At 41.1% G+C, this 23,344-nt stretch overlaps 1 protein-coding gene across 1 annotated transcript in view; it reads left to right on the top strand.

Annotated features, from left to right (window-relative positions):
- The window catches only part of SMS (spermine synthase), a 711,777-nt gene extending 690,873 nt beyond the window's left edge, over positions 1-20,904 (top strand). The window contains exon 11 of the mRNA XM_078657845.1: positions 17,049-20,904. Within this exon, the coding sequence (XP_078513971.1) occupies positions 17,049-17,091 (43 nt within the window). The 3' untranslated portion in view covers positions 17,092-20,904. The remainder of the gene's footprint in view (positions 1-17,048) is intronic.
- The last annotated feature ends 2,440 nt before the right edge of the window (positions 20,905-23,344 follow it).

Genomic DNA, 23,344 nt, shown 5'->3' with positions numbered 1-23,344 from the left:
AGTTGTCACTGACACTTAAATAGAGCAGTGCTTGTCCTCACACAAAGCTGTCTCCCCCCCCCCTCCTTGTAGTGTGTCTGGAGCCAGGTCAGGGAAAGGCAGGGTATTGTGCTCTACAAAGACTTTTCTTTGAAATTTGCCTACTTCAAAGGCAGAAAGGGGAATAACTGTTGGACCTCTGACATCCAAAATCAGAACACTTCTGGACTAAGGACATTCTGCCAGGAAGAAGAGCTGGATGTTGTATGAGGGACTGCCACTCTGCCTGTTGCTTTGTTGTACTGTGTTGCTTTGATAGAGGCAAACAAGAACCGGAGGGACACCAAGCACTAATATAATTCTACAAAACAATAAGTACATTAAAAAAGAGAGAAGGAAGACAATTGGATATGAAAGGAGACTCTCTGCAGAGCATAATGAATGCTCTTTAATTCAGAAAGAACAAGAATTGCAACCAATCAGGATCCTGAGGAGAACCCAAAAGGATAAGAGGTTCAAAATGCATCAACTGACAATCTTGGGAAGTGTTTCCATTTGATTGAGTCCTTCCTGAGCTAGAGTGGTGCGAGGAGTTGTCACTGGCACCTGAATAGGGCTGTGCCTATCCTCACTAAAAGCTTTCTCTACCCCCCTGTAGCGTGTCTGGATCCCAGGTCAGTGAAAGGCAGATTCTTGTGCACTTCAGAGACTTTCCTTTGAAGTTTGCCTACTCCAAAGGCAGAAAGGGGTATTACTATTGGACTTCTGACACCTCAAAATCAGAACACTTCTGAACAAGGGACATTCTGCCAGGATGACGAGCTAGTTCCTGTAGGAGGGACTGCCACTCTGCCTGGTGCTTTGTTGTGCTGGTCTGCTGCTTCTGTCCTGAAAGTACTTCCAAGGTTCTCCAAGGGTTTGTGCTTGCTTGCCTCCTGTTAAGAAGTCTCCGGGTCATCAAAGACTTCACCTACCAGTGCCTGGGCTCTTCTGCTGAGAGCCCTGACTTGCCAAGTGGTGCCAATTCCAGTTTAGGGCCCTTGGAAGTGTAAACTGATGATAAAATCTGCACAACGAGTCTTAGCACACGTTTTCTTGACACAGCACCTCCGTGCTGTTGAAAAATCCCTGCGTCTTAACCACCGGGTCACTGGCATCCATGACACCCACTCCAACTCAGACGCAGCCTCTGCTTCGTCGCTGAAAAATCGACGCATCACCGGCTTCTTGGCTGAAATCTATGCAGCTCCTGAATATCCACCATTGCATCGATACATGCACGTCTGGAATTTTGACACATCGTCCTTTGATGCCATCTCTTTATTGGCGTGGCCGAGGCCACGTGTCCGGAGGTCGGCGCTTCACCTTCCCTGACAGTAAGGAACTGATGCATCACCTCGTCTGACAGTAAGGAACAGATGCATCATTTCCCCTTCCTAACAGTAAGGAACAGACACATCACGTACCTTGCAGAAAGGAACAGACGCATCACCTTTCCTGGGGAGTAAGGATCCGACTCTTCGCTTTGCTGGCCCCTCACCTCCCCTGCGCCTGTTTCGGTCTGTGAATTTTAACGCATCCAAGGTACTTTGTGCTAAAAGAAACGCATTTGTAGATTTCTTTAGATGGACTTTATATAACCTTTGAAAAGTGATATCTTGATAGTGTATGTTGGATTTTTGTTGTTTTGGTCCGGTTCTAAACTGGTGTTGTCTCTTTTTGTTGTTTTTTCACTGTGTTACTGTGTGTGTATGTACAAATGCTTTACATATTGCCTCTGAGATAAGCCTGACTGCTCGTGCTAAGCCACCAAGAGGGTGAGCAGGGGTTATCTTAGCTGTGTGACTCCCTTACCCTGGCTAGAGTGAGGGTCCCTACTTGCCAACTTGAGTCCCAATTTCTAACAAAAACATACTGTCGATTGTTGTAATGAAAAGCAAGCATGTATCTGCACAAAGACCATTTGAAGCAGATTCGGAAGATATGTAAGCAAACAAGGTATAATTGTCCGATTTGCTAGATTTTTATGTTTACATTTCCTTTATTGATTTCAACAACAGGAGAAAAAACATGTCGATGGCTAGATTTTTAAGCTCCTACTATGTTGTCATAACAATATTGATATTCTATTAGCTGTAAAGGGTAACAAAAATTGGTTATTATTATGTTTATCCTTTGCTAATCCTTTAGCCCCTTTATTGCAGAGGGCAAGACGTTCACCTCCTCTGCAGTACCTCCTTAGTGCAGGGGATGTGAATGTGAATGTCTTCTTGTGGCAAGGGTGCAAATAATCCTCCTACTTACATCAGAAAGATGTACTTTTTAGAAAAACATCAGGACTTGAGGGAAGAGCTTCCATATGCGTAAATACAATGTCCTCTCATAATAAGTACGTGTCCCCAGGAGATCCTTTCTTGGAGATCACTGCAGGAATGCCATCTCCAGTCAGACATTAACTCAGTAGATGCCAGGGACTTTAAGAGCGAGGAACCTTCCCATTGGCAAGGGCAAGACAAGGGCCAGGCAGACTGGGTGGCTTACCCCTCACTGCTAGCCCATATGGCAAAACTACAAATAAGGAAATCCCAATGTACGAGGCATGTGTGGCTGCAGATACACATTCTAAGCGTAATCCTGCTGTCTTGTGTTGGGCTAGGATATGTGCAAGTTGTTTTTCTTCGAAGAAAGTCTTTCAAGTCATGAGGTATGTTGACAACTCCCCTTGCTGGTAAAGCGCATGGTTATTAGCTCCATTGTTAGATTGTTTTCTTCAGCTGTCGGATTCAGATGTGTGCTCCTCTGCTCCCTCTCAACATTGTTGTTTCCTAGTAATTAGGCCTTAATGTTGGTATTCTTTTCGATTGTGGTTATTTCTAGATCTACATCGATTGCTTGTTGACATCACTCTTGATGGAGAAACTCCAGTCATCCGAGGCCCCTTCGGGATGGTTCTCCATTTCTCGATGTCTTGCCCTTGCCATGTCAATCTGGGGATGGCATTAATGCCCTTCCATTTCTGCCACTGGTGCCATGCCAAGTTTCCATGCAACAACCAACATCAGAGGTGTAACTTGTACCGCTCTCCAGAACACCAAGAAGCTACTTGTGAGGCCTGCAAGTCGTTCCAGTCCAAATAGACGCTGCATGACCGACATGCTTGGCGGCTCGAGATGTCCCGCAGCAGTGCCAAAGATACTCCAGACCTCTTTGGTTCTGAAGACTTCCAGCAAAAGGGCCTTGCCCAGGTGCCAATGGCAGATGAGGGAACCCTTTCCCATGAAGACAGCTCGGGATCCAAGCTGGAGATCCAGGACCTTCCACCAGGCCAGTATGTGAGTACTGTGCCCCCTCTCCCTGCCATAGCCACAGCAAAACATCCCAAAGGGTCCGCCCAGCCTGTTCCGACCGACCAAAGTCTTCACGTGGGCCACTACCACCCTCGGGCCATGGTTGACACAGAATAGCTGCATTGGCAATGCCCAGCCCCAGCGCAGAAAGATCAGCAAAAGACTCATGCTCACCAACCATTGGACTTGAGCTGAGCCTCGGAGTGGAGCACCAGCACCAAAACCTCGATCCATCTTGTTGCCAAAAGCAACCAGTTCCGAATCGAGACCCTCTGCATCGAAACTCACGGTGTTGAAAACTTCTGAGCCACAATCCTACTCCTTCTCAAAACACAATCTTAGTTCCGAACCTGTGGAACCCATGCTTCAAAGGTTGCAGGAAGAATTAGACTCCAGACAGAACTTTGGAGATACTGATCCCACCAAAGAACAGGGAAAAAGCGGATAAGGCTACCAGCCCCCCACCCCTCAGCTCACCACCACCACCACGCACACACTTCTCTGCACCTTCATCTCCTTCAGAGACACAATATTCTCCACAGGGTTCCATCCAGGCTTTTAGGGAACACAGGGATGACGGAGATCAATTCTCCATTCCATCCTAAATTTACTTGTGGGACACGTGTGATATAGACCCATCTGCAGAGACAGACCCAGATCTGTATCCGGCGATCCCTTACCTCCAGATGATACCCTACCTATCACAACATTATAGTTAGGCCCGCCAATTATCACATGTTTCAGCTCCACACCGAATCACTGGAGGCTGACTTTTTATTTGCGACCCTTTCCTTCAACCAACGCTCGGCACAATACCTGCCGATGCTGAAAGGCATGATGCAACATACTCCAAACATTTTCAAGGACCTGGTCAAGGCATGCGTCATTACTGTAATGGTCGATAAGAAATACAAACTGTCCCCTACTGATCCTACATACATAAAGGGCTAACTACAACTTGACTCTTTAGTGGTTGCAACAGCAAGGAAAAGGATAAATTCACAAACATCTAGTGAGGCGCCCCTACCAGATAAAGAAAGTAAACAAACTGATGCTGCGGGCTAGAGAGTGGCTGCCCAATCTGCTAACCACTGGAGAATTGACAACTGCTTTGGTATCCTCTCCCGTTCGACAGAGCCCACTGTGATGAAATGGAAGGGCTCCTCCTACATTTCACAGAAGAATACAAAAAGCGGACATATGAGATTGCCTCGGAGGGCAAACTAATTGCAAATACCTCTATTTGCTGTGCTCTTGACATAGGTGATACCACATCTAGAGGCGTTAACACTAGTGTTCTCATTTGACGACATGCCTGGATTAGGGTCTCAGGTTTTACACCTGAAGGGAAGCGAAATATCCTTGCACTTCTCTTTGATGAAGAACACCTCTATGGCCCTGAAGTAGATATTCTACTTGATTTTTTTTTAAAAGATAACGAAACGGCCAAAGCTATGAGGGCGTTGCAGACACAGCAAGTATTTCCCATTGTTAAAAATAAAATAAAATAAATACATTTTCTGCATATTGGCTATTTGCTTGGTTCCCTCCACAGGAAACCACAAATCCTAGGTACTTTTAGAATATCCAGTATGTGGGGAAAGAAGGACACACATTTGGCCGGGTACCATTTGTTTAAAAGAAAGGAACGTTTGGAAGACTTTAGAGTGAAATTCCTCAAAAAAGAAATCAGCACTATGGGGTGGAAAAACCTCAACAGTTAAAAGGTTAAAGAACAGTTTTGGCATTATTGCCATAATTAACATTTAGGTTGTGAAGTGAAGACTGAGTACCATTTAGCATTTGAACTGGCATCGTGTAGTTTAACCTAAAGTTTCCCTTAAGTTTTTTAAAATGTTTTTTTAATAAACATATATGGTTAGGTGATATCCCATTTGTAGTGTAGTTCCTATATTCCCAATAGGCTCTGCGCATTGGAATAATATAAACAGCAGTGTAGACGTATGACTGAGGTCATCTAGGTCTCTACTGACTATATTAGACTTAATTAGTTTTGCCAGCTAGCTCAGAGGTCACTAGAAACTTTCTCGAATGTTCAAGAAGGAGTTAACTTTCCTGATTTAGACAAGAAGGGATTAGTTTCTGACAACCGCATAAACATGACAACTTTGCTCCCTCAGAATAAAGAGTATATCTCTAGAGTTGTGTGAAAACAATAGACCGCTATTTCACTCAGTCAATCGTGCATGCTTAATTTCACCAGAGTGCAGAGAAATAGAGAGACGGGCGTTTTCAATAAAAGGTTTTATTTATTGAGCAGTCTTCTTTCTCATGCAAGAGAAATGAGTTACCACAATTGCAATTCTTATTATGAAGTAAAGTGCGTACAGTAAAAGTAGTATTATGAAATAATACTGTAAAAGCATTGATATGGTTTCTTAGCCATATGATACTTTAAAATGGATAAAATATATACATACATAAAAACATTGACTAACGTACTCAACTGGTGCTTCTAAGATACGCCTATCCCGGTGTACCTGACCTAAGCCTAATACGTGGAAAGGAGTAAGTAAGTTGCAGTTTAAGTTTAGTTGGTTTTTTGCCAAAAATCTGAATCAAGAATTCTCTTAAGGATTTAGTCAGCTCCGTACCTTGGTAATAGAATGAAGGAGTTCTTGTATCTCGTGTCTCAGGACTCGATCTCCCAGCAACCCGCAAGGGTGACTGGAAACACCGGAGCTGGAATTTCTCGGCAGGAGAAAAGACAGCGTCTCTCTCAGTGCCTCAAATGGGAGGGTCGGCTTCCTTCGGCACTCGCATCAGCTGGGCGTCGTGAAAGTAGATAGCCGCTCTGCTCCAACCCACTGTGTGTTTGCTTAAGGCAACGTTGGTATATTTATACCTGGAAGGTGCCGGGTTTGACGTAAGGTTGGACATAAGACGTCACTAAGAACTAACAGTTCTTTCTGGACTCCAGGAGTTCTTGTGCAAATCAAAACAAAACCAGGGGGATTTCCCGGGCTGCTGGAGGCTTGGTTTGTTTCAAGAACGCGTTGTACTTTCTAGGAGTCTATGGGAGTAGCCTTGCCGTATTTGGACTGCATGGGCTATGACTAGATATGGACATGATTCCTATGCCTTTATAAGGACATATTTTGTTATAACCATATAAGGGCATGAATCGGGGATATCTTGATTAGGGTCCTAGATAGATTCACAACACCCATTCCACGTATTAATGTCCATCATTACTAAAGACTAAGCAATACTTAACATATAACGATGCATGTGTGTTTTCCAACCCACCCCAAAATACATAAATTGCATTTGAAATGGTGTATGGTATGTACACGAAAATGAGTATTGATACTGTACATTTTTCAAGCAGTGATATCATTCAGAAAATGCATATATAAATATCGGCTGAATGAATTGCGAAAATTACATTTATGAAATGGCTCTGAATACAGAAAAGAAGGTCGAGACCATTTCATCACATATTTACAAAATACTGTACATGTGCAAGCGGCTGAGGTAAAATATTGTCTCTAGTGTCTCTAAAAGTAGAAACTCTGTTCTCTAAGAATAGTTCTACTTTAAGCAGAGTACCATGTGCCAACAAAAAGGTAAATATTTTGGAAGTGGAAAAAAAATATTTCACTTTCAGGGGAAAAAATAGTTCCAATTGTTTTCAGTACTTTTGTTTATCAAAAAACTGAAGGCCGAATTCAGAGTTCAGGGAACGCTGTGTGCTCGTTGTTTTAAAAGTTATTCTCGTTGTTCGGAGAGAACATCATATCAGACAGGGTTGCGAAAAATTGGTCTACAACATCAGGTGAAAGTTCAACCAAGTTTGAAAAAGCTGCAATAGTGCAAATGTGAGAATCATTGCTATCATCGATGTCTGGATCAGCAATGCTCACAGAAGGTTGTACCTGTGTGTTGCTGCTTTCATCTCGTACTTCACCGCCACCTAATCGTAATGGTGAAGTCTCAACGAATGCCGTCATCAGAATAGGTAGCCGCTGGGGACAACATGTTGCATGAGCTGTTACCGAACCAAGCAAAGTATCGATATCCATAGGTACTGCTGATGGTAGTGTAAGACAGACGTCCAACACACATTCTTCTCTGCATAGCAGACATCGAAGCACAGGTAAGATGCAATCTTGCCAGATTGGTCTGAATGAAAGAAACCAAGTTGTATTCAGATCTCTTAGCCGGGCTAATCCGAGGACTCAAGTGATTCGGTCTCGGTAGCTTATTGCTAGGATCGTTTCTTCCATCGTAGCTGGAGTTTTGTCTGTGGCTTGGCTTGCCATATCGGAGCAGAAGGATCAAAAATAAAATTCCTGCTACGAGTCCCTAAAGAAGAGGCAGGCCGCCAAGTAACGAATGCACAAAATTCAGGAAAATGCCCAGAACTGTTTCAAAGGGTGCTAACAGTCCCGAAAAAATTGTGTTACATACATGTGCGATGCCACTGGTATCAGACATGTTTAAAATGTGACCTAACATTTCTACGAAATGCACGGGGCAATTTGTTGATAATAGGGAATGTATCTCTGCCGCTGTCCTTACAACTTGAAGATCATACGTCTCTTTGGACGAGGTTAAAGGCTCAGTTGTCTGTAAAATAATTGATTTCAGTCTGCTTAAAATATCAATTCGAATAGAGGAGATATTCAAAGAAGGCCATATTGCCGCCTCCATGTCTGGATTGCTGCTTGGATACAATACTTGCATACAGCAAGTGACCATGGAAGTAACGCTCACGAGATAGGCTTTTCCTGGCACCATGCCACAACAGCTGTGGTCACTTATTAGAACATAACTGCCGTTGGAAAGCTGTCTGAAAAAAGGCTCTATCTGTGTTGCAGGAGTGCCGTGCAGGTGACATGAAAGGTTATTTGATGAACCTTCGCAGGCTCCATGCAAGTTAATACCTTGACACAGAAGTGTACCGCTTATTGATTTTTTACAATTGTTACCACTAAGGAATACCTCCTTTTTCCCTTCACTATAGCATTTGTGTGTATAAGGTAAATTCCATGTTGACTTGATGTTTCCTTTACCCAACCTTTCATACAGGCCTGCTGGTATATACTTTTGGCAATATTTAAACTGGAAAGTTGTTATTGGGATTGTAATCGTTCCATGTATTATCCATTCAATGACCGGTCTCTCTGACATTGTCAATGGTAATCTCTCAAGTTTTTCAATGCTCAGTATCGTATAGTCTGCTCCTTTTTGTGCCAAACTGATTTGTTTATTAGTAAGGTTAAAGATAGAGAATAATGACGTTGTGTTGATTAAACGCCATGGCACGTAGCCTGAACGCAAGTTTTGCAACGTCCAGCCTAGCTGTACAATAGACCGTAATTGGGACTGACCATGTTGTTGCATTAGCAAGTCCTTCTCTATTATATCAATAGCAGATGATACAATGCTGTCCAGTGAATATATTCTGGAGGACTGAGTCGTTAACCCATTGTCCACTACAGAAAGGTATTTTTCCAAATTTATACGATCAATTTCTCGTATTTTTTCTGCAGTTTAAATTTGCATTACTTTCCAAGCTTCGTTGTAAGCAGCGTATATACCGGCGTATATGAAACGTTTTTGACGCTGTTTGCGAGGTCCCAGTATGAAATCTCGCAAGTCAGCACCTTCTTTAAGTAAAGTCAAGTGTTGCTTAATTTCAGCCAGTGTGGATTTCTGTAGCCACTCGAGGCATAGTGTCCCTACACTGTATGTTGTAACTATCCCTGATGTTGTCTCTGGGAATATCTTGGGTCTGGCCTGTTCTGTTTTAACCTCTGTGTTTTGTTCAGGAATCTATCTTGACAGTTATTTGTGTCTATGAGCCGGATCAACCATTTTTTCCAATTAGGATTTGTTTTGTTTTGGTGAAAAATATGGGATACGTCTATCTCCACATCTGTAGTGCTATTACTATCAGGTATGGGCTTTGGAATAGACGGTTTAAGTCTTTTATCTTGGCTAAGACAGGTTGTTTGTTGAATGGTATCATTCAGGAATATTATCTGTTCTGGGATCTGCAGGCTCTAAATAATGCTTCTAGACCTTGTACCTGCCAATCTTTTGTACCCCAGATGGTTTTTGTTTCAATGTTGTTTTTCCAAAATTCAAAACCAAATGTAGACATTTTATCATAAAATTTTGCTGAATAAATCAATTTAGTATTTGTCAACATTGTTTTCATTCCTGTCTTATTTAACATTTTAAAATAAAACGTTTCTGGATCACTTGTGTTAAACCCTGAGAAGTTTGGGAATTTCTCATAAAATGTTTTCGAGCTGCATTTAGGCAGTGTTGCACAATGTTCCCATTGGTTATAATTAAAAACATTTCTAGGTTGAGCAGATTTATGCAAATAGTGATGACCATAATGATTATAACAGTACATTTCTTCATAATTTGATGAACCCTGCAAATAATCATGTTCTGTGAATTTAGCTGACATTACTAAATCTGACATCCTATTATTAATATTTTCAAAGTCCCAATCCTCAGAGAAAGTACTTGGTTTCACAAAGTCACTTAAGGAAACCTTGAACTGGTGTGGATATTTCAAGAGCTCAATCGGGCCATAAATTTCATAATCCGTTTTGCCCCATGCTACCCCACCGGGTATTGGATTGGCTGTGATGTTCACTGATGACAGTTCTCTTTTTTCGATGTGTGAGGATCTGTGAGGCTTTAGGACCAAGTTGATGTTCTGACTTGCTGTGTCTTTGTACTATATTTTCCATCAATAAATCTACCCAAACATAAAACCATGATGAGCCAAAGCAGGAGGAAAAGTACACCTAACACAATCCATAATTCAATCCATAGAGAAATCAGATATATTTATTTGAGTTGATGAAAGATTTCAGTTACTTTGTCTTTGAAAGTTTTTGTTTCTTCATGTTAAACTTGGATCATCAGAAAAGTCATCAAAATTGATGAAGTAGCCAGATGCAGTTCTGTCAATTGTTGGAATTGCTTCCGGATTTTCTTTAGTCTTTGGATCTTTCTTTTGGACATTAGAATAGTCCGATGCTACATCATAGTAGACAGGTGTTTCTTGACGAACTGTTGCAATTTGGGTTTCAAGAGGCACAAGTTCCATGGCTTTGTTGCATAGTCCTTTTTTGTTCACTACAGGTTTATCAAAAGTGATTAGTCTCTCAGTTTGAACCTCTTGGATTGTAGCAAGATTTGGTCTTATGCTACTTCTTGGGAGTCAACTGGGCCTACTACTTATTATTGGCCACATGATTGTGGTTTTACCAGGTCGATGGATACAACTCTGTTCTCCTTTTTACTAGCAAGGGGCGGTGGTACTACTGATCTTGTTCCGCTGACAGCTAAGACAGGTACTGCTTTTCTGTAAGAAGGCCCAAATTCCTTCTTCACCGCAATCTTTTCTCTGACTAGATCCCCAATCTTTGGAATCCAGACAGGTCTTGCTGGGACAGGTGGTCTCTCTTCAGTGGCTGTTGGCTTTAACTTTATATTACTCAGACTTCTTCTTGTTTCATTTAAGTCCTGTAAAACAGCCAAACGATCTTTGATATCAAAGGCTTTTTCTTCTACCACTGAAGTCTGACAATCTAAGTCCTGGATGTGCATTCTAGTACCGAACAATAGTTCGTATGGAGTGATACCTTTTAGAGAATTTCTTGGCAGATTGTTAAGACTACGTTGGACACTTGTTAAATGTTTGACCCACCCATCACCCGAACCTAACACCCTCGCCGTTACAGATTGCTTTATGTCACGGTTTTTTCTTTCCACTACCGCATTTCCCTCAGGATGGAAGGGAGAAGAGTACCGCAATGCAATGCCCATGCTAGTCATGGCCTCTTTGTAAGCTCGAGAGCTAAACGCAGGACCCTGATCAGAATGTAGCATGCCAATTGCGTATGTGCCGATAAAGACTCGCAAATCTTTTATAACAGTTCGGGCGTCAGCCAAGCGCTGAGGCCTACATTTTAAGTGAATCTAGTCTTAATATTTATGGGAACGCATTTCTCCGGCTGGATTTCTGCGTATAGATAGCCTGATGCTTTCTAATAAAGGAGTCCTGGCAGTAGTCTGGTCCGGTTCACAACTGCGATCTCTGTTGCAGTCTGGACAATCCTTTGCAAATTTGTAATTTTGCAGGCTCATCCCCGGCCACCAGTATTCTGATTGTAATTCTTTTAGAGATTTCACGATCTCTTGGTGCCTTAGACCCTGTCCCATGTGTGCTTCTTGAATCAAGTAAGCCCTCCGGTTCGTGTTTGGAATTACTCTATCCCCCACTCCAGGGACTTGAGCAAAAGGAACGGAGTTTGCATCAATTATGTATGTATTATTGAGTGGATAGTCGAGAGGTAATGCTGCATAGTCGCCTTTTAATGAGGCTTTTACTGCCAGCATGGTTTCTCCGTCTATCTGTTTTTTAGAACGCTATTTTGTGGCTACGGAAGCCAGTTGAACCGCTGCCGCTGTGGCTCTGTTAGCCAATGAATTCCCTGCAACGTAAACGCCATCACGTCGATGACTCAGTGTATGTATCACGTGAGTCTTTCGTAGTTCTTTCTGTAAAAGAACTACTTGTTCCCAAAGCTTTTTATGCTTTATTCTGGCACCTGTGTCATCTTTGTAACCGTTTTTGATCCATGTCTGCATGTCATTATTTTAAGACTTGACGCAGTAATGCGAATCGCACAATATTAGTGTGGGGAACTCGCGATCGGCATGTTCAAGCGCCATCTTTAAAGATCTTATTTCAGCTCGCTGAGCTGTACAGTTTCGGAGTGCTTCAGTTTTTGTAATTATCGGTCTGAATTTACCTAAGCGCCAGCGACCTTTAATAATCGCGCACGCTGCATTGTAGGATTTTTTATCCACATCGTAGTGTTGTGCAAATCTATACATGTAGATTACACAGGTGTATTGTTCTAGAGGCAGAATTTCGATTGGCAGAGGATATTCTTGTTCATATTCTAGATCTTCTAGTTTTTTAATTTTCGGATCAAAAGCGTGTTTCACGTCTTCTGCAGCAAGAGAATTTTCCCATTGTATCCATTTTGGATCTAATGCCACTGCATTTGGAATGCGTGGTCTTGTCACTGCCTCGAGGGCTGATTCTGCTGTTAAAACAGATATGTTTCTACTTTGGACTAGGGCTCTTTCTTTTGCTACAGCAGTTTGAACCGCAGTTAGAATTTTTTCAGTAGAACTGAATTTCATTTCAGCTTGTGTGTACAAGTGTGATTTGTATGCTATTGGTACCGTTTCTCCCTCATTAGAGGTCAGGTACGTGAATCCGCATATTCCTGGGATGACTCGGATTACAAGGTTGCGTTCATTTGCGCGTGTTTGCAATTTTGTTTTAGTTAACATGTCTGTTTGTAATGATCTTAAAATTTCGGTGTGTTTCTAAGTCCAATTAATTGGTTTGAAATCAGGTTTTATTAATTCATAGAGAGGTTTAACCCTCTCTGCATAATTTAGAATGTATGTTCTTCTGAAATTCAGGAAACCTAGTATTGATTGTAAGTTCTTCAGCGTTTTTGGTGCTTGGAGTACTGCACACTTCTCTAAGGAGTTGTCTGCTAGGCTTTTGCCTTCACTTGATAATTCATATCCTAAAAACAGGACAGTTAGGTGAGCAATTCGTGACTTTTTAAAGTTCAATTCGTACCCTTCAGCTGTGAACCCAAGTATTATGGTGTTCACTCTTTTCAAGTGAGTCTCCAGGTCGTTGTCTGTAAGATAGATGTCATCGACATATGATAATGCCTCATCATCATATATTTGTAGTAACTCTGTTACCCTTGCTGAGAATAATCCTGGGCTATTCTTGAATCCCTGTGGGAGTCGACAGAATTGTTCTGCGACCCCATTGTTGAGAAAGCGGTCAAATACCTGCTTTCAGGTGCTATGTTTTGACAAAAGAAACCATTAGAGATATCTAATGTTGTTTTATATGTTTTGCGCACAATATTATTCATTAGTGCTGCATTGTGTGTGTTTTGTACTGCAAATGTTTTACAGCAAGAGTTTAGGTGTCTAGTCCAAAACTAGACGATATGAATCGTCTGGCTTGGAGACAGGAAACAAAGGATTGTTAATTTTTGAGGTGCGTGTTTCAATCACCCCCTGATATTCAAGTTGATCTAAGATCTCCCTGACTTGCTTTTTAGCTTCTTGCTTAACAGGATACTGCCTTTGTGCAGTCGGTTGACTTTTTAACTGGATTTTGTGGGGAGGAGAATCCTCATCCCATCCTACATGATTTTTATATAATGCAGGAGCTTGGGCTACTGCCCATTTTCTTGCAAATGTATATTTTTGTATGAATTGGAATTTGATTTGAGAAGGCAGGCATAATCATTTCTTCGCCATGAGGGCACTCCCTGACAAACTCTGGTGGCCAGTCTTTCTCAGCTAACAGGATATCATAGACTTTCGAAAGGTTATCCCAAAAGAGACCCTTTATTTTCCTGGTTTTGTCCCCCTCTATATGCAATGTTATTTCATATAATTTATGCGGTTTGCTAACTCTGGTGTCTGCAGTTTCCACTTGAATGTATTCATTCGTGTCCACTGTCTCCAGAAGATTCATCAGGATCTTGCGAGCTATGGTCACTTCTGCTGCGCTGTCTAGCATTGTCTGGGCCCACTCTCCGTTTTTCAGTTGTGTCCTCCGTATCCTCGGCATGTTTTATTTTAATACTGGCTACATTCTTTCTTGGAAATTGTAATTTTTTACTTTGATGAGCAGGTTCCTTGTCTTTGGACTTGACGTGCTCTTCCTTGTGTTCTGACCGTCCTCTTCTTTCCGATTTCTGTGAGGAAGTCTGAAATGATCGAGAGGGATGTGCATCAATATCTTGATATCTGTCAGGTTTTCTCAATTTATCCATATCTCTACGGTTGTATCTTGTCTTAGAGGGCTCCCTCTGGGGAGACTTGCCTCCTCGTTCTGTAGATCTATCTCTCCGTTGAGGAGACCTTCCTCTGGACTGAAAACGTTTTTCTCTGGGAGTGGATTGTTTATTACCCTCCCAACTCTTTTTTGGAGTGTTCAGATTATTTTTAATAAATGTTTTTTCAGGATTTTCAGGTAGTTGGGGTTTTACTGGTTTCCCACCCAAACTATCTCTACCTAGTTCTTCATAGGATTTTTCTATGATTCTGGCAAGTTCAAAAGGTTGTTCTGCTATATCTGTTTCTTTCAATTTCTGGATGTATTTTATATCGTCAATTGCCAATTGAACTAATTCTCTATATGCCTTTGTTAATTCTTTTAGTTTAACTAAGAGTTCTTCGCTTGACATTTTGTTAATGTTGTGATGTGGTGTGTAGCTGGCTAGAACCGGCCACGTGGCTCCTGGTCTACCTAGTGGACCGAGCCTGGTGATGTGATTTTGATGTTTTAGGGCGCCATTAAACCAGAGCAGGTGCTCTTGGTAAGTTAGTGGGATCTCATCGTCCTCGAACGGAGCGTATTCATCAGGAGGTTTTTATTTTGTAATAGTGGAAATCTTATGTTACAGCATTTGCTGCTGGAAAATGTATCCATGAATAGAATACCTCTGTCTGCCGATATTCATGGGCCTCTACCACGAATATGACTGTACCACCCCTCGATGATAGTCCATTTTCTAAAAGTTTAATAGTTATAGTTCTTCTTACATTGACCGAAATGATTATAGCATTCGGGTCATTCTGTTGGAGAGTTGTGTCATCTAACAGTTGAGACGCTAAAACATCTCTTTCTTCGTCACCTTCCGGCATTTTACTGACAGAAAGTTTTTTGTTGCAGATCAAGTTTCAAGGAAACAAAGATTAGGTGCACAATATTTTGGAACACTGTATCCTTCAACGTTGACTAAACCAAAAACTAATACATAGGAATCTCTTCCTACTAAGTTCCGGCGGATATTAACCTTTTACCCACTCCAGACGTCTTTTGGGGATTTTACGGGAAAAGGGGTCTGTGTGAAAAAGCACGACTGAGTTACTCTAATGTCTTGCGTTAGATTATCGCCTTACCAAACGTTGGGCGCCATGTAGTGTAGTTCCTATATTCCCAATAGGCTCTGCGCATTGGAATAATATAAACAGCAGTGTAGACGTAGGACTGAGGTCATCTAGGTCTCTACTGACTATATTAGACTTAATTAGTTTTGCCAGCTTGCTCAGAGGTCACTAGAAACTTTCTCGAATGTTCAAGAAGGAGTTAACTTTCCTGATTTAGACAAGAAGGGATTTGTTTCTGACAACCGCATAAACATGACAACTTTGCTCCCTCAGAACAAAGAGTATATCTCTAGAGTTGTGTGAAAACAATAGACAGCTATTTCACTCAGTCAATCGTGCATGCTTAATTTCACCAGAGTGCAGAGAAATAGAGAGACGGGCGTTTTCAATAAAAGGTTTTATTTATTGAGCAGTCTTCTTTCTCATGCAAGAGAAATGAGTTGCCACAATTGCAATACTTATTATGAAGTAAAGTGCGTACAGTAAAAGTAGTATTATGAAATAATACTGTAAAAGCATTGATATGGTTTCTTAGCCATATGATACTTTAAAATGGATAAAATATATACATACATAAAAACATTGACTAACGTACTCAACTGATGCTTCTAAGATACGCCTACCCCGGTGTACCTGACCTAAGTCTAATACGTGGGAAGGAGTAAGTAAGTTGCAGTTTAAGTTAAGTTGGTTTTTTGCCAAGAATCTGAATCAAGAATTCTCTTAAGGATTTAGTCGGCTCCGTACCTTGGTAATAGAATGAAGGAGGTCTTGTATCTCGTGTATCAGGACTCGATCTCCCAGCAACCCGCAAGGGTGACTGGAAACACCGGAGCAGGAATTTCTCGGCAGGAGAAAAGACAGCGTCTCTCTCAGTGCGTCAAATGGGAGGGTCGGCTTCCTTCGGCACTCGCATCAGCTGGGCGTCGGGCAAGTAGATAGCCGCTCTGCTCCAAACCACCGTGTGTTTGCTTAAGGCAACGTTGGTATATTTATACCTGGAAGGTGCCGGGTTTGACGTAAGGTTGGACATAAGACGTCACTAAGAACTAACAGTTCTTTCTGGACTCCAAGAGTTTTTGTGCAAATCAAAACAAAAGCAGGGGGATTTCCCGGGCTGCTGAAGGCTTGGTTTGTTTCAAGAACGCGTTGTACTTTCTAGGAGTCTATGGGAGTAGCCTTGCCGTATTTGGACTGCATGGGCTATGACTAGATATGGACATGATTCCTATGCCTTTATAAGGACATGTTTTGTTATAACCATATAAGGGCATGAATCGGGGATATCTTGATTAGGGTCCTAGATAGATTCACAACACAATTTCCTGTTCTAGGTCTTTTCCTGAGCATAGACATGCATTAAAGCGTTGGAGCATTCAATGAGAATGTGTGTATTAACGCTGTTTGCTCATAAAAACCTTAGTTTTGGCATATTATCTTTGCAGTTATGTATTACAAAATAAAAACTAAATACGATTACCTGTCAACACACATGGTAGTGATTAAGCTCCTTGCATGTGTTGCACTCTGTTGAAATCACTAAAACACAAGGGAAGTATCTTAAGGGGACGCAAGAGCGTAATTAACATTTGACCTTCATCATACTTTTTGGGGTTTTCAGGATTTTTGTTTTACCAATTTCATGTTGTTGTATTCTTTGATGTGCTTCATGCACCCATTGTTTTTCCTTTCCTTAACATTTACTTTCAGATGGGTGTTTTACACTGTTTGGAAGAAGCAATGTGATTCCTGAGGAGGCGGCATACACCTATTGATCCTGCGCAGTAGTACACCTTTGCCCTATGCTGCATGTTTGCATCGTGAAAATGTATACTCTTGATCATCCTGAAAACTAACCTTGCATTTTGATTGTGAATTCCTTACCTTTTTTATGAATATTTTTTATAGTTTTAATTTAAAAAAAAAGTGAAAAGGAAAATTTACATTTTGATGAGATGGGACTTTTTTGTTCTGAAATGTCAACTCGTTGACGATCTCGGCAGCAGATCTAGAGCTGCTAGATGCACTGGACCTCTAGAATGTGACACTTTTTATTAATAGTTAGTTTTTAATATAGGTCTTTGCATAGTGTGGAAAAGCAGGACTTTTTGAGTAAATAACCCCTCAGGGCAGGATTTAGCCTTCATCTACTCTTCCTTTAGTAGCTTTACTCTGATTTTCATTTCCAAACTTTTGGTGCTTTTAAAGGCCTAAGTAACTTTTTGTATTGAACAAACAGTGCTTCCATTTCAGACGAGACAGAGTGTAAGAAACAAGATTATATGTGCATATTCACATTAGGCTAGTCTTCCTTGTTTGTTTATTTACTTCCGTTTATCTGGTGAAATTTGTAGAAAGTGTATGGTGGGTAGTGGAAAGGAAATGTAGAGGGTCTGTCATGGCAAAGAGAAATTGCTTCTGTTATTTCACACTAGTTTATTAGGTTTCAGAATTCATTAATATTGCTAATGATGACAACCTCAAATGCTATCACTTATTAAATTAAACACCCATTTGTTTTTGATGATCTGTGTTGATAATGGTAATAGCTGTTAAAGAAAGCTACTAAGGCTTCTGTGTAACAGTGGCAGTGCATTCGAGGTTCCCAATTATTTTTCTTACACCACATGGCTGTAGAAGTGTGGGCCCAAAAATATAAAACCAAGATATTTGAGTTTTTTTCAGTTTTCATAAAAGCCTTTATCACCCTTCTTAAATTGCTTGTGTTACAGGGAATTTTTTATCATAAAGTGAGCAAATCGTACTCTGTGTAACATGTCTTCCACTAAATGGTCATAGTCAACATAATCATTTTAAGCACAGAATATCGATTGAGGGGCTTTTTCTCTAGCCTATCTTGGCGGCACGTGGAAAGGCTAGGATTTTACTTCTATGGTCGTAACAGCATCCACTCTTTCCCTTCAGTATTTGCCTTTGGAGCACATTATACCCACACAACAACACACAGATTCCTCCATTTGAGTTAAGTTCATAGAAGAGTAAATTGCTTTGCTGTTGATTTAGATTAGGTTTCTTTTGTGCTTTGACCCGTTGAACAAATGTTCCATAATGGAAAGTGCCAGTATAGTTGCTGTCCATATTTCTTCAAGTATTTTTCTTGTCATTATTGATCATAACCAATAAGAAGACTTTGATTTAAAATGGTTTGTTTTACCTTTTGAATATGTTTATCGGGAATTGTACTTCTGACACTTTAACCCAAAGGTTACACAGCATTTGTACACCACTAAAATGTGTAAAAAAAGAAAAAAACAGGGCAGGAAGGGTGCTCTTTCACTCTTCCCGTAGAACAAGATTCTGTTGCCTAATCTGGGCATTCAGCTTTGGTGATGTTGCGTGTTGGGTGAAAGCAACCGGAGGATACTCAACACTGCATGAGAGACAATCAAGAAATGTTTTGCTTATCCCAGGTAGCATAAATACATTTCAATTCCTGTTTCAAGTAGATAATAGTTTGAAATTGCCTAGGCTTGTCTCCTTTTTTAAAATTTATATCTGCATGCAGTAAAGCAAAGCAGTGCCCAAGCACCATGTCCAAGGTTGAAGCATTATAGTAGCATAGAACCTTAAGCAAAACATTGGCGTGCAACAAACCCTCCACTTTAGGATATGATACCTTTGTGAGAATTGTTGTATGAGAGTGTTTTGCTGACTACATTAATCTGAAGAAACAGCTGCAGGTAATTTTGATATACCATCTTTTGTTCCTTGTTTTTGCTTATCTTAAACTGTACACCTGATAATTCTAGTCTCGAAGACCTCTGGGGATGTGGGCAACAGCTGCACTTGGTCCCCGGCTGCCCTCAAACTTCAGTGTATGGAGAGCAGATAAAGCTCCCACCAGCTGAAGTAAATGAAACTCTGCCCTACTGCTACCCTCACGTCACTCCAACCCCCGACCCACCATTTACCAACAAAAAAAGCACCTGCATTTAAATGTGTGCAGATTCAAGTTTTTTATGTCTCACTGAAGGAGGAACAATCTGAATTATACCCATTATATACAGGTCTGCACGTTATTCCCAATTTATTTTCAGGGAAAATAATTCCTAGTTAACTTACAAGGCCAGAATTTCTTATTCCAGTCCTGATATCTCACCCCGGAGTTAAAAGGGAACTCTTAATGGAGACCTTTGTGTGATCCCCATAGATGATCAGTTTTTCATGCAGCTTTTCCAGGTCACCGTTGTGGTACCTTCAACTCAGATTTGCATAACTTTGCACAACATGTTCCTGAGTTTGTGGACTTGATGGTGCCAGGTACCCACGAATGGGCCATTTTGAGAAGGCATTTCTCAACCATGCGTTATCAGAGCCAAATATAATTTTATGTCTGTCGTCCAGGGTTTACCTGCTTCTCCTTTTGCCGTAATGGAAATGGATACAAAAGCAGCTAGAGGATAGGTAGCTTTAAGTAAAAGGGAATTTTGGACTTGTTTCTTCCAGAAAAAATATGCCCGTTGCACGTATTCCTTCAGCAGAGACCTTCAAATTAAGCATGTCATCCTTGAAATTAAGCAGCAACATTTTATTGCCTGTGCAAGTGCAGATCTGTGTACATGGTTTTGAATTGTTCTGTTCAGGTTCTGTAGGTGCGCTGCTTTAAAAAATATAGAAACTTGATGAAGTGGCTTTACAGTATTGTGTCAGCAATTGCGAAACATCTTAAATTTGCTGTACAATGGGAAGAAACATTTTTAGAGAAGGAGATGTTAAGGCAAGCTTTTAACTACTTTTGCACTCTACATCATACACCTGTCTTAAATTAAATTTGACTTTGGGCAAAGGTTACGATTGCAAGAAATTCTTCGAGGTATTTTGCTTTTTGCAATGCATTTTAAAGCATTCCCAGAGTGCACTATTGATAAGTAACACTTGCGCAAAAGGTGAATTTAGCTTAAACTTAAGTGGTGCATGCCATTGTGGTTATCTATCCAGGTATAACACTCCATCAATCTTTCCTCCAACTCCCTTTGGAATGTTTGGGAAAATAATAATCGCTGTTTGAAAACAAATAAGTAATGGTGCCCCCACTTGTTCAATGTACACATATTCATGTTACGGTCTGGTCTTTTTTGGCCAGCGTGTTGCTACAGATGCCTCTCAGTTGAGCGGACCGTCAAAATTTGGTTTTAGAAAAGGCAGACAGCACACCTAACACTGGCATTTTTTTATTTTATATTTACTGTTGATGAACATTTTAATGGTGTTTAAAATAAAGTGCTGTCTTTCAGTTTTTGTTTATTTGCATTGTGTATTGAAAAAAATATTTGAGGTTGTGAAACATGTCCACTGAAACGTGGTGTTTTTGTGTGTCTTATAGCAGCATACACTCAATTCAGAATTGCACACACAAATCGACACCAGCTGCTGATTGGCATGTTTTTGTGATTCTTTGCACTAAAAGCTGCTTCGATTGAAAATGTGATGACGATTTAAATCTTTACTGCTAGCAATTTGACTTGCTGAAAGAAGACTGCTGGCATTGTATCTACTGCACTAGTGCATTACCTATGTTTGAATAAAGGTACGCTCTAAAAACTAATGTTGCAAATTGTTTTATTTATTCATTCTGGTGGAAAAGTGTGGCTCACTGGTTAGAGGAGGCAGACCTGAAGCAGAGGTCAGACCAGGGTTCAATTCCCGACGCGGCAGGGTCCTGAGCCCAAATATCCACGGACTCGATAATTCTCGTTTCGATGCCTACTCGAATCACGGGTTCACACTCTGCAGCTCTGGGCATTAGCCTGCTTAATCTCCACTACGGCCCTCCCGCGGAGGGATGCCTGGCTTTCACCCTGGGGATGCCCAGTACGGGTATCTCACAGGGAAAAGCCAGGACGGGTTCCCAAGGCAAGCGCCGAGATGCCTACGGGTAATCGAGCGCTATATAAGAACGCATAATAATAATAATAATAATAATTCTGCCCATGTTCAAATACATTGTAGGTAGGTTATTTAAGGGAGCCAGGTTCCCAAAATTATTAGCGTCGCCCAGATCATATGAAGAGCCTCTCTGAGGCCTAGCGTTGTCCGCAGGGGTGATGAGACCTGTGACATCAGAAGTAATGTTCCCCACAACCAGCACTGGACACTGAAGGTGACTTCTGTCTACCTCAACCAGACTGTGAATCATTGCGGGCAATGTGCAGGTCCAATAAATTAAATATAAAAGTAATTTTGCTACACATTTTGTTAAATTAGGTGTAAAATTGCTCCTTCAATAAGTACACAGAAAGGGTCTTTATATTTGTCAGAAGTCAAAATAGGTTACATTAAAACATCTTCAAAAGTATATATTTACCTTGTTCAAGAGGATAATTTACCATGTTGGTGTAGCATCCTCCCCAGCCAGGGTACACGCCAATGACTATTCCATACACAGAGCTTAGTTTTGCACGTCTTTATTCATCTGCTTGTAACTGCGAACTCACCATTCTAAACCAGCCTTCAATGCATTCCGCTCTAACACTTGCATTAAAGTTCTTTGTAGTCCCTCAGGAGCCAAAAGGGTTCCATTATGTCTAACACACAGTACACTACATCTCCCACTTTGTTAAATAAAATGTTTTAAAAATTGTGAAAAATAGATAGACATACACAATTAAATCTCCACAATCAATCTGGTTGGCGCTTTAATTGTTCTACCTGATCTTGTTCTCGGAAACTGGGGCCTGCCATTACCAATGCCCATGATCTGCGTCCGTAGTGTAGAGGTAACATCAGTCACTGATGGTTCAGACCCAGTCTCACCATTAGATCTGATGAACAATTAGCTAAAGGCCTAAAGTGAGACGGGTCACTGGTAATTGACTTCCAAGGGCACTGAGCAGTCACCATGTGTCCCTTGGTAGACACCACTTGAAAAATGTCTGCATCAAATGGAAACATCCAATTTTATTCTCTGCATCTGTCGTGTGAGTACTCTCTCCTTTCCTAAAGATAATGTTATTCGCATGTCGTCTTTGGTCAGCATATATTTTCATCTTTTGTTTGTTCATCAAGTTATTCTCATGAGTTGCTGTCTCGTCTCTTTGTATCGGATTGGTCCATTGAGGCAACATAGTGTTCACAAGTCTCCCGAACATCAATGACCCAGGACTTTCACCTATGGTTGACTGGAGTGTCGAACAATATGTTCTCAATGTTTAATTCAACACAGTTTTCAAATCGAACTTCTCAAGATTAGCACACCGCACTACTTTCTTTAGTGTATTCATAAACTGCTCAACAAGTCCATTGGCTTGCGGCCACAAAGATGTGCAATTTGATGCTTTATATTCAAATGCTCCAAGAAATCTTTCAACTCTAGACTGTTGAAAAGCGTGTCTTTGTCAGACTTCACTATGGCTGGAACATCCCATGTCACAGAGATTCCATCTAGTCTTTCAGTGACCCGTGTATAGTTGATGAAAGATCTTCAATTAATGGAAACTGTGAATGCTTATCCATTATTGTCAGCAGGTGATGTCCATTGTCGAGTGGACAGGAAAAGTTAATGCTTATTCTATCTCATGCATGCTTTGGGAGTTCTGACATGTTCAAGGTGTGATGAGTAGTTTTTGTGGCAAGGCAGTTGCATAGATGACAGGCCTTTATTCCTTCTCAACGCTGTCATCAAGATAAGGAAACCAGCCACAGTCTCGGAGAGCTCGTTTTGTGGAGACGATTCCACGATGTCCTTCATGGGCCACATCAATTATTTTCTGTCTCAGACTCTCCGGAATCAGCATTCTCTACCCTCGTAGGATTAACCCCTTCCTGAGTTATAGACATTTCCTCTTTGATATTTTTGATATTCACCATCTCTGGTGAGCGGTTGAGGGTTTTGGTTACACGACTGATGTGTAATTATATCCTTCAGCTTTAACATGTGACTATAATGGATTGTGGCAGTTGTAATCTGGGCTAACAAAATAGAAGCTGGTGTGTTTGATTGTACAATGAAATTGATAAAAGCCTCAGCCATCTTGGAGGTAATGCCA

The sequence above is a fragment of the Lissotriton helveticus genome, chromosome 8 (assembly GCF_964261635.1).
Source record: "Lissotriton helveticus chromosome 8, aLisHel1.1, whole genome shotgun sequence".
NCBI lineage: Eukaryota > Metazoa > Chordata > Amphibia > Caudata > Salamandridae > Lissotriton > Lissotriton helveticus.
Note: the sequence above shows the minus strand (reverse complement) of the source record. Positions and strands in the feature narration are given on the sequence as shown.